The sequence below is a fragment of the Idiotropiscis lumnitzeri genome, chromosome 18 (genome assembly GCF_059441095.1).
Source record: "Idiotropiscis lumnitzeri isolate Australia: NSW breed Sydney's pygmy pipehorse chromosome 18, RoL_Ilum_1.0, whole genome shotgun sequence".
Taxonomy (NCBI): domain Eukaryota; kingdom Metazoa; phylum Chordata; class Actinopteri; order Syngnathiformes; family Syngnathidae; genus Idiotropiscis; species Idiotropiscis lumnitzeri.
Window position 1 is genome coordinate 11,533,903 of NC_142408.1, and position 12,272 is coordinate 11,546,174.

Consider the following 12,272-nt stretch of genomic DNA (forward strand, 5'->3'; position numbering starts at 1 on the left):
ACTAATAAAACAGTCGGTCAATTTGGTGTGGCGTAAACCTTGGGCTTAATGTTGGCAACAAGAGGGATGTAACAAAACAACCATGTTTGTTATAAAAACTACTTTTTTTCTAGAAGACAAAAACAAATCTGACCCTCCTGAGAAAAAAAAAAGAACTGTCGTCCAAAAGCCAATCACATGCGCCAGAATGAGAGCGTTCGCCAAAATGTTCATCAGGCAGAAATGTTCAGTTCACGTTCGCCCCAGAAAATGAATGAGTTCATGAAATTTTGCTCATTGAACTCGTTCAGGTACAATACTGCTGATAAGCATTCTTGGCTTGCGCATGCAAGACGGCACTATTCCGTGCTTTTCAAACACCGGCCCTGGCAGTCATTCGGGACTCACAGAACCGTTGTTACATACGTAACTGTTGTTCCATACATTATCTGTACCGCTTCTCCTCATTAGGGTCGCGAGGGGTGCTGGAGCCTATCCCAGCTATCTTCGGGCAGTAAGCGGGGGAGACCCTGAACTGGTTGCCAGCCAATCACAGGTTGTTCCATACGCTCATGAGAAATTAGACTTTTCTTCATTATGTGTGATGAATTGCAAGCTCTCCCTGATATATAACCTTTTAATTACCATTGTTTAGCAAAGGTCTATCTCATGTCTCCTGTGACCTATGGTGTTATTTTAAGAACATGTGGCATTTGGCTTGCTCATGTTTAGTCATTAGTTTTAATGACTTCTTTGTATCCAAACCCCTACATTATGTCCTGACTCTTTAATTAACATTCCCGTATGCCATACGCATCGCATAGATGGGTTACTACGGCATCAAGTGGAACAACACAGAAACCTGGACAATTAAGTGAAGATACAAGAAACAAATGACGAGGAGATATTCAGTTGCTGTGCTCTGGAGTAAATTAAAGAAATAATAGATTTTCATGTGTCGATAAGAAATGGTTAGTTATGGTTATAAATCTTGAGCAAACAAGATGATATGCAGACTTAATGCGTGCTCTGATGCTTTGCGGTCTGCATTATCTGCTATTCATTTGGAACAGTATATGGATCATTACTGTCATCATTCCACCGTTGCTGTTCCAAGTCTGATAACGCAGTCCAATGTGATCACAGAAACCGCTCAAGCTCGCTGCATCGGCTCACTTCTGAGACTGACAAATGTGACAATTCCAGCAAGTGTCAGGAGCTGCCCTTTGTTTTTATTGTGGGTAAACAAGTTGGCATGACTGAAGTATCTCATAGTCTGTCAGGCACATCCTGTGCTTTAATTCTTCATGTCACACAATCTTACTGAGCTGTCAAATGTACTTTGACAGTCCAGACTTGTGAATAAGCCTAGTGGGAGGCCAGAGAGCGTAAACAAGAATACGAAGAATATTGCATTCTATGTGAAGTATTGGGTGTCACTGATGGTGTAGTAGTACACTCACCTGAGTTGTGTGCGCGCGCCGTGGGTTCAGTTCCCACTCAGTGACGGTGTCGATGTCTGCCCTGTGACTGGCTGGCGACCAGTTCAGGGTGTAGTGCGCCTTTCGCCCGTCGTCAGCTGGGATAGGCTCCAGCACCCTCCCCCGACCCTGTACAGGATAAGCGGTGTGGATAATGACATGACATGACATGGACATGACATGTGAAGTATTGTTTCAAGAGAGTGGCACCAGAATGACATTAAATCAGATACGTTGCCAGGCAAATGTAATATAGGAATCAAAACATGAAGCTCCAGGAGAGACCCTGACCACTCAGTTGGATAAAGCACACCATATGTACAGTGATCCCTCGCTACATCGTTGCTTCTCGGATTTCTTGTACAGTGCATTGTGCTTTGTGTAGCGGCCCCTTGATTTTGAATAAGGACGCAGAGAGTTTCAAATGGGTGTCGATAATCTTTTATCCCTGAAAAAGCATGTTCAGCATTCTGCACCGTGAAAACTACAGAATAACAGAAAAACACAAATTGTAATAGTATTTTCACAAATAATTCACATATCAATCATGTATACACAACTCTTGTCAACTCAATACAAAGGAATGAAGAAATACAAATGAATCAAATCACACAATTTTAATATGTCATTCAACTAATAATTTACATTTTTAATACATTTAACATTTTGTACACTACCGTATCTAATTCCGCTCTCCAAGGGCGCTAGTTAATAGTTCCGACAGTCAGCTATCTTGGCTTATCTTGGGATACACATTAAGATTCTGAGCTATGGACAATGTAAAATAACGAAAAATCACAATGTCAATTCGTCCCAATAAAATAAAACAAATTAATGCTCTGTACCTAGTGTGTGTTAATATAGAAGGCTTTTTTTTTTTTTTTTTTAACCACTCCTCTGTCAATATATAAGCACACGTCTCTAAGTGAGGCAACCTGGAAGTTGAATAAAAAAAAAAAAAAAGGCAGAAAAAGAAATAGCACGCTTAAAATGAACACAGCAATGCCACAACTTCCCATCTATACGCGCAAACATATTATCATATAAAATAATAATTATATAAATTATTAAATACTTATGTCAATTATATGAAATTATTGGTTTTTGTTAAACAAATTTGGCGCCTTAAAACAGGTTTTGATTTTTGGTTTTATTCTATAGTACAGTATTGCATTGTAAAATAACAGTAAAAAAATAAAACTGATTACTTCACGGATTTCACCTATTGCGGGTTATTTTTGGGATTGCTCCGGCCTTCCTGTGTGGAGTTTGCATGTTCTCCCCGTGCCTGCGTGGGTTTTCTCTGGGTACTCTGGTTTCCTCCCACATTCCAAAAACAAGCATGGCAGGTTGATTGGACACTCTAAATTGCCCCCAGGTATGAGTGTGAGCGCGAATGTTTGTTCGTCTCTGTGATTGACTGGGAACCAGTTCAGGGTGTACCCTGCCTACTGCCTGAAGATTGCTGGGACAGGCTCCTGTACCCGCCGCGACCCTTGTGAGGAGACACGGGTCACATAATGGATGGATCTTAAAACAACAATCTTATGCAATTTGTCTTTTGTGCAAATTAGCATTTTTTAGGTGACATGTAGAGCTGTGTGAAATTTAAAGTGCCGAGTGTAACATGCAGATCGGATGTAACAGACACACTGTTTGTTACAGTCCAAACGTTCGCCCTAGGGACAAGATAAAGTCAGGGTGAATTAATAAAAAAGACAGTAGGCCTACCCCATTTATATCCCAACTGCGTAAACAATTCCTGTTGTCAGTCTAACACCTTAAAGTTATTCAGCAATAATTGCAGGAAGCTGATGTCACAGGAGAGACAAAAGATTCCGACCTACATCATATGCAAACGAGAAGTACTTTCATGTCTCTCTGCAATATACAAGTACTTTCATACATCAGATGTCATCCACTTTCACAGTAATGTCCTCATCACACCAGTAATGGTGGTCATTAAGCGTCACCTGATTTAATTCGTATCGCCTCGCCGGCTGGTAAGTGAATATGTTTATGAGTGGGCGGATTGCTGTTAAATGACTTTCTCTTAGCTTACATGCAAAGTCGAATCCAGTCATTGCCTGACATACCCATTAGATGGTTGTTATCATCTTTGTCTCATCTCATAATTGGAGCTGCTGTTGGAGTCCATCCTTTATTATTGATTAAGTTTACTGCTCTCCAGGTGGTTGACTGGTTAGCACATCTGGTTCACATTTTGGAGGTTGAGGTTTTGATTTCAGCCCTATTCATGCTCAGATGTTTTTTCTCCATCCATATTGGTAATCTTGCTTCCTCCCATACATACCCTACAATTGGCTGGTGACTAGGCCGGGGTGTAGCCCACCTCAAGTCCATCATCAGCTGGGATCAGTTAAAACGAGGGATGGTTAAGCAAAAAGAATAGATAAAAAAAAAAAAGAGACAGACATAACTTATGAGGTTTAATGAAGTGACCGCTGATCGGTCTCACGTCCAAAGACCTCTGCATCACTTTTGATCCCAAGATGAGGCATCAGTCATTTTTGGCGCTATTGAAATTTATTCACCAAGCAAATGTGAATTACAAGGGAATAAACCCTTAATTAACTAAATGTACTCAATGCGTGTTCAAGAAGGAAAATGTTCAAAGACTCAACTCAACCGATCAGATTTTTTTCCGATAGTCTCATCAATTCCCTGGAGTTCAGGAAATAGTCAGATATCTTGGCTACTTTTGTTATCCTTGTGAGGACCAGTATCCAAGACAAATGCTGTCAAGAAATATAGCGGCACTAAAAATATAGCCCTCTCATATATAAATAATCCCTCACACTGGACAGTTTTTTCTCTCACATGATGTGAGTTGAAATCGTTCTTCCTATTACTTTCCGTCTCACGGGTCCAAGGCCAGGTCCCATGATTGAGCCCCATCTGGTCCCACGGTTTATCCCGTGGCTTGGCGTCCTGCGATCTTGTCTTCGGTATGAGTGCGTATGTGTTCAGATCTCAAATTGTCATGTCTTTATGTGGGTTTGTTGTGATTGGGCCCTAGTGACCCCTGTTGTGTATGTCTTTGGCTGTACTGTGTATGTGGCAGATGTGTTTTATTGATTTCGTTGAGTCTTTGGCAGAATATGAAGCGTTGCCACTTATGTAGACTGATTATGTGGGTGTGTTGCAAATGTGGATTGCAAGTCATGAGCGGTATACGGAATTCAACACATTTAAACAAAGCAATATATGTATATAACACGTGAGAATAGTATAAAACCAGTAAACACAATCACTTGTCATTACTGTGCAAACTAAACTACTTCTAGTTTTATTTGATAAATGAATTTTGTTTAATAAATGCTTAAAACCTGCATCAAATATGAACCTGCTGATCGGCATTCTGTCACGTAAATGCTTAAGATAATGCCACTAATAATACAGTCCTTCTGCGCTTAACTTCATTTTACACATGTGTGAAAATTAAGAATGTTAATTATGTTTTGTGCAAGGCAATAGTTCACTCGTTTGACTTCACTCACAACACAGGTTCAGTTCCCACGCACACACTCGGAATGCCAGACAGAAGTCTGTCTGCCTTTATTATGGTTGCCATTTAAATGACTGGCGACCCGTCTCGGGTATAATGTGCTTTCGGCTCAAAGTTTGCTGGTATATGCTGCAGATTCTCACGACTCTGAATAGAATAATCAGAATAGAAAATCGGTGGATGATGGATGGGACTTTCTCTAACAATGCCAACAAGCTGTACAGGTCAGTTGAACTCAAAATTAACAGCAGATGTAACATCCGCATAAACAACAACATATTTTTCTTTCTTATCATCTAACATACAGGACTGGCATCCACATGGGCACTTTATTTTCCTCTCAGGAATCCTTTCTTCCTGGCAACCTGGTGAGTCCTTTTCATTCTCAAGGGATGACCTATACTTGATCTGGTCCAAGACCCAGGAGACCGTTATCTCAGCCACAGTGAATGCTCTTCGTGATTAATAAATATCGTTTTAAATGGACCGCAAGTGAGCATGATTTGAGTTAGAGCTCAGCTAGAGAAAGCGACACATATACTGCAAAGAAAATAAAAGAGAGGAGGAACAGTTATCAGTGCATTGTAGAAGATTTGTTAGCGTTTGCTCACATTTGAGAGCACAGTGTTTGTTTGAGGGAAAATCAACGTGACAGGAGCTGTAACTATGCAGTTGGTTGTTGTATGGCATACATGGACTTAAGATGTCATCGCTGGATTCCAACCACAGTTTAAGAAAATTAAAATACAGAAGACTCCAAATCAACCAGTGGGGCAAATGTGAATATTTGTCCATTTTTTTAATAGGAAGCCCTCAAAATATATAAGGTAAAACAACTACGGTAATCGTGTACAACCCTTTCCAAACCAAAAATGGTATACAGCTTTGGTTCCAAATTACAATAATAATAATAATAATAATACATTTTATTTGTGGGCGCCTTTCTGAGCACTCAAGGACACCTTACAACATGCAGTTAAAAATACAAATAATCTCAGTCAGTCCTCAAGGGCACCACTTTGGTAATAACACATTTTGATTTGCTTTTCTTCAGTCCTACAATTTAAAGATTTTTTTTTGTCAGTGACTGCACAAATTGTTGAACACCTGTTAAAGCAAAAGGTTTCCGTATAGCTTTGCTGAGAGCTAAAATGATTCATTGCTAACTTAATTGTCATACCTGTATGCTTAATTTAAAAATGAGTGTCACGTATCACTTAAGAATGTCTATTTTCAGAAGCCTTGTGGATTCTTAGCTGTGCGGGTGGAGTCCATACAGTGTGCACTATATACACTGTTAATAGATACTGTCGGAGGCCAATGGCACAATGCCATTTTTGAATATTTTTAAAAAAGCCAGTTTATGTTTATTTGGTTGCTTGTGGGGAATTATTTCTTAGATTTCCATTTAATGGGTATATTGTTATCATTAAAATGTGGGTCTTGGTAATGCCACAAAACACCAACATTTGCTAAACCCAGTGGGCATCTGATGTCAAGTGAGCATCGATATGACATCAAATTAATTCAGTTGATGTCATCTTGATGCCCAATGGGGGCCCTTTCTGATGAGAAATATTTTAAAACGAAAATAAATTTCTCTCTCATTTCAGGTTTCATGTCTGTTCTTTAAAAGTATTGATTCCTTGATTGCACAATATTAAGAATGTATATATATATATATATATATATATATATATATATATATTTTTTTTTTTTTTTTGGGGGGGGGATGCCTGTAAAGGTGTCTCCATTTAGATCGTTTTCAAGAATCAAAGTAAGCTATTATAACAGCCATTGAATTAAATACACTTAATTTTTGGTGATTTTGCATCAATTCCAAGATATTATTCAAGTAAATATCTGTTCCAAGCGTAGCAAAAAAAAATTGTAGTTTAATATATATATACACATTAACTTAGGCGATTAATCCAAAACATTTTAACTCAGTTAAATATTTTAACTCAGTTTGATTTACTTAAAAAATTATTTGCATGCCATATTATCTGTCTTTAGCACGTCTCAGAACAAAACAGTGGGTTTAAGTTACCACTGGGCCTTGCAAACCAACACTGCTGGAGTGTGGCGCTTATGGGCAGTTTTGAGAAATGTTTCGAAAATAAATGTCTGCAAAGATGTCTCCATTTCGATCGTATTCAAGAATCCAAGGAAGCTATTAGAAGAGTCTTTGAATTAAATGTACTTCATATTTGGTGATTTTGCATCAATTACAAGATATTATTCAAGTAAATATCTGTTATAAGCGTCGCAAAAAATAGTCGTTGAAAAATATGATGAATTATGGTTAATCATGGAATTTTATTTGATTAATTAGTTTAAAAAAATATATAATTTGACATCACTAATATATATATATATATATATATATATATATATATATATATATATATATATATATATACACGATTATATATATTTTCAGAGACATCAACCCCCCAAAATTCTTTGCAATATGTGTATTCCCTAGTCTAAACATGGCATTCTAATTAATATTGTGTTTGTGGAATATGGATTAAGTGGCAAAATCCTCAATTTTTAACCTTCTCAGGGGGCTGCCATTGTGTCACTTCAATTGACCGAAAATCAAATCACAGTTGCTCAGGGCGCAGGTAACGAGCAATCACGTCTCACCTGTTTCCTGAAACTGAACCATCGTTGGTCGTTAGCTGAGCCCCGAGCAACTGTGATGCCGTTTCAGTCGACAGCAAGTGGCAAAATGGCCGCCCTCTGAGTTGTACAAAAACGTGAGAATTTTACTGCTCAACTCATATTCAAGAAACTTAAAATTTATCAGAATGCCGTGTTTCGACTGGTGGAGCTGCATAGAACATATTCTTGTTACAGGCAAAGTCAACTCCAAAAATTTGTTTTCAATGTAGACCAATCTTGGGTTGGTCTCTCTTGGTGAGTCGTGACTGTTTATTACCTGTTATTAACTGTGATGTCATGTTCAGTCAGCGGAAGTGACAAAAAAAATCCCACTCTGTGAGATGGCTAAAAATTGTGGATTTTGCTGCTTAACTTAATAGTCCACAAATGAAATATCAATCAGAATGACATGTTTAGACTATTAATGATGCAAATAAAATGTTATTGCAAATACTTTTTTGGCACTGACTTCCCCATTTTTGTTGACGTATTAAAAAAAAAAAGTATGTTAAAACTGTACATTAATACAATATTCTGTAGCCTATAAAAAGACTCAAAATGTTAAATGTCAGAACTTGAGACCACAAAGCCTGACAGAATGTGAGAATGTTACATACATACATACACTGTATTTACAAAGCATTTTCTTCTGTCTTAAAATAGCATTGAACAATTCCACTGTGCTGATTGATAAATGTGACGATTTTGTTTTAAATGTCGCCATAATATTCAACAAACGTCTGGAGGCAGTCAGATGAAACATGGTGTGTTTTGTTGAGGGGGGCTCATACATGAGCTGAGACCCCTGGGGCCTTTTCACTCAGTGGGCACTGCACCTCATGTCATGACCCTGAGGTGACACTCACCACTTCTCACTTCCCACTACGCATTTTCCCACCGACATGACACAATGATGATCACCTGAGTGGCCCTTCTGATATGACTGCTGACTATTTATTTAAACTGAACTTGCTTCCAACCCAGAAGTGAAAGTCTGGTCAAAACAAGTAGGAAACTACTTGTCCCTTTCATAATAAACGTTTTTGTATCTCCCTTTAATAATAGGTAAAATAAATGGAATGGCTTGTTGAAACATAGTTAATTCTTTGGCTAAAATGGAAATTGATGTGGTTACACGTCAATGCAGACACTGTTTTTGGAGTGACAACCGTGTCAGATAAACATAATTTGATCAGTCATCCCCTGTTCCTTCCTTTCCCAACCAAAGTTATTTTACATTCTTTGCTGCTTGCATGTGCACCACTCTGGAGAGTTGGTCATGCGGAGTTAAATGATTTTTAATGACAATTCATGATACATATCTCTAGGAACATCAAACGAGGACCCTTGTTTTAATGAAGCAGTGTATATTTTAAACACTTGAGAAACCTCATCCGAAGCCACAAATAAAGGAAAGCTCGGGAGATGCATGTAATATTTCCCCTGTTATGAATTTAATGCCTTTAATATTCTTATGAGTAATGTGCTGCCTCAAAAAGGTATATCACACTGACTCTAGGGAAAATGTTTACTGCCCTTTGAATAATTCATAGCGGTAAGGTCACATTAAAATGCATAAAAAAATTGCCATTGTTACCAAATCTGTTATTTTTCTAAAGTATACATGATGTGTTGGCTACAAGGTCTCTTAGAAGTTGCATCAATCTTAAGATGCTAATTGGGCACGTTCTGAGTCTATAGTTTCTTGCTAACTCCTAACTTTTACTGACCAATAATAACAATAAGAAATCATTTGCACCTTCATCACCAAGTTATTCAGATTTCTCAATGATCCAGCAAACTTATACTCAATATACAAAATACTGTAAATGCTACAGCCATGACTTCATATAACTGTATGCTGTTTAAATTACCTTTATCACAGATGTAAGATAAACGTATATAAATAAAAAAAGATCCTACCCAAAACACCTTTGCACGTGCCAGCCAAATTCAGTGATAACATTTTTTATTGTTGTTTTTAGGAGAAAGAAAATCTTAAGCAGGCAACAACACATTTTGAGCCATAACAGAAGAACACAAATACGAGACAGAAATCACAACAATTGAAGATAAAGGTCAGTACAGCTTGTTTCCAAACATGCAAATTGAATAGAATGTTGCAATCAAGCACCAAGGACAAGTTGTGTTTTATTTTTTTGTTAGTGTTGGTGGTATCATTGACTTTCCTTGTCCACCTCCTCCAGACCTGAATCTAAAATTAGATCACAGGATTGTAATCGCAGTCTTATTAATTACCTTGACGAGGACTAATATCAGGAAATCCAGAGAGAGAAGCTCAACTGTCCATCTTGAATTCATCCTTCGGGATAGATCAGTAAAAACTCAGATAAAGGAAATGGGCATTTCATGACTCATAGCAAAGTAACTTGATGTGTGTTTGATATTGTATTTGTATTTATTTATCTGTTCTTTTTAAAGATATTTTAGTAATAAAGTAAAAGCATAGTGTGCTGTGATGAAATAGGCAAGTTAACGCCAACATTTTCCTCACAAGAATATGTTCTACGCAGGCCCACTAGTTGACTGGCATTCTGATTAATATTGTGTTTGTGGAATAAGAGTTATGCAGTGAAATCCACCTGTTTTATCCATCGCAGGGGGTGGCCATTTTGTCACTCCTGTCGACTGAAACTGACATCACAGTTGCTCAGGGCTCCGATGACGACCAATCATGGCTGAGCTTAAAAAAAAACAGCTGTGCTGTGATTGGTCATTACCTGAAACCTGAGCAACTGTGATGTCATTTCAGTCAATAGTAGTGACCAAATGGCCACCCCCGCAGATGGCGAAAAATAGGTGGATGTTGCCGCTTAACTTATATTCCACAAACACAATATTAATCAGAATGCCATGTTTAAACTAATGAAGGCACAGAGAACATTTTATTGTAAATATTTTTGGGGGGTTTGACTTCTCCTTTAAGTGTAGTTTATCATAATAGTAAATAATAATAATAGAAATAATGGGTCTGGCAAAAATTGGTCCAACGTCAATTTAAAAATGGTTATGGAAGTCGAAGCTTCTTGGAGTACCACATGACTTTACAGTATACTGATGCTGCCAGCAGAGGGCATCACATATTACCGGTCCTCTGGTAATGTGTCCAGTTGTATCGTTCTCAGTTCTCAATATATCTTTCATGACGTGCGCGTGCGTGTGCGTGCGAGTGTGTTTGATGGCCTGGTCAGAGGGTAGTTTGGCCTTCTGATGCTCTGGAGTAAATATAAAAATAAAGCATCACACAGGAAAGCCCTAATTAGTCTGTCAGTGCTTCTCACAAGCCTACCATCAAGACCCCCACAGCACCAACTCTTCACCTAACACCCCCTGACCCTCCCCGCTTCATACTCCCACCAGTCACTCCACCCTACTCACCTCTCAGTATTTTCTCTCACTGTCAGAGTTGGTCATCAGTGTGAGACAGAATCTGTTAAGGTCAAATGAGTGTGGGTGTATTTATCATTGTTAAAACAGATAGAGGGAATGACAGGGCCCTGGAGATGGAAACAGCCGGACAAATACAATAATTTAATAAAACAGCTCAGAGGAGTGTTACCGTTGCTTTCTGCTTCACTTAATCTCCCCGAATGAATACAAGTTTGTCAAAATGCGACATGCAGCACATTACTGTGTTGTGAATATTGTCTCATTTTTCGTAAACTACTCCTGTGCTCGCTTGTTCGTGTCACTATCACTCAGCTTGGCTGATGGAGTGAATTACATGGACAATTCATAGATTGCTAAAAGGGAAATGGGTTGATATGTATGCTGCACCAGTCAACTGTCATGTAAGACTCTGCATTGTTAAACAATGGATGCACACAAGATCTTTATTTATTTAACTTTTATTACCTGCTCACTTATAAGCCACTGATGATGTCTTTTTTAGGGGCGATGAAGTGGCGAAATATGGTTTCTTGGACTCACACCTTCATCTCTCATCATGGTAACAGAATCCGTACACGCCATTGGCCCAGCTGTACAAAGGCCCAACCCCTCGAAACAGGATCAGTTCAGCAAGCGCAAGAGCAAGAGCAAGAGCAAGAGCAAGAGCATGTCACGGACACTCTGAGAATGTTTTAAATTATATTAAAATGTGTATATATATTATTTTAATATAATGTGTGGATTATTGACAATGATAAAAAAGCAAAGTGATGATCTGATCCACATTTGCTGAAACAAACACACATAATCATAATGTGCTGTGTTATTTGGGCCTTTGGGTTCACACTTAACTAGTCAGGGTTAAAGATGCAGAGAACCTCTGTTATAGGGGCCGAGGGCAAGAATCTCTGTGATCAATTATAATTGGCTTTCAAAGATAAATATGTCGCTGGACTACAAAGACGATTCTCAACATTTAGACTCAACTTTAATTGATTAGCTGTATCCCACTCGGGGAAGCATGCAAACCACTAACAACTCATCAAACCTGCATTTAAGCAACCCGTCAAGCTTTCAGTCAGCCAATCACTCATCCACATTGAACATTAATAATGAGTGAAATATTTCTCAAAAAGTGGCAAAATCTATTTTAGCAAACATTTAAGGTTGAAACGTATCCTAATAAAGTGGCAGTCCAAGAA

The 12,272-nt window shown here is 38.3% G+C and overlaps 1 protein-coding gene across 1 annotated transcript in view; it reads right to left on the reverse strand.

Annotated features, from left to right (window-relative positions):
• Positions 1-12,272, reverse strand: part of LOC148319525 (uncharacterized) — a 37,128-nt gene that overhangs the window by 8,938 nt on the left and 15,918 nt on the right. The window contains exon 2 of the mRNA XM_088282089.1: positions 1,443-1,589. Coding sequence (XP_088138215.1) covers positions 1,443-1,589 — 147 coding nt within the window. The remainder of the gene's footprint in view (positions 1-1,442; positions 1,590-12,272) is intronic.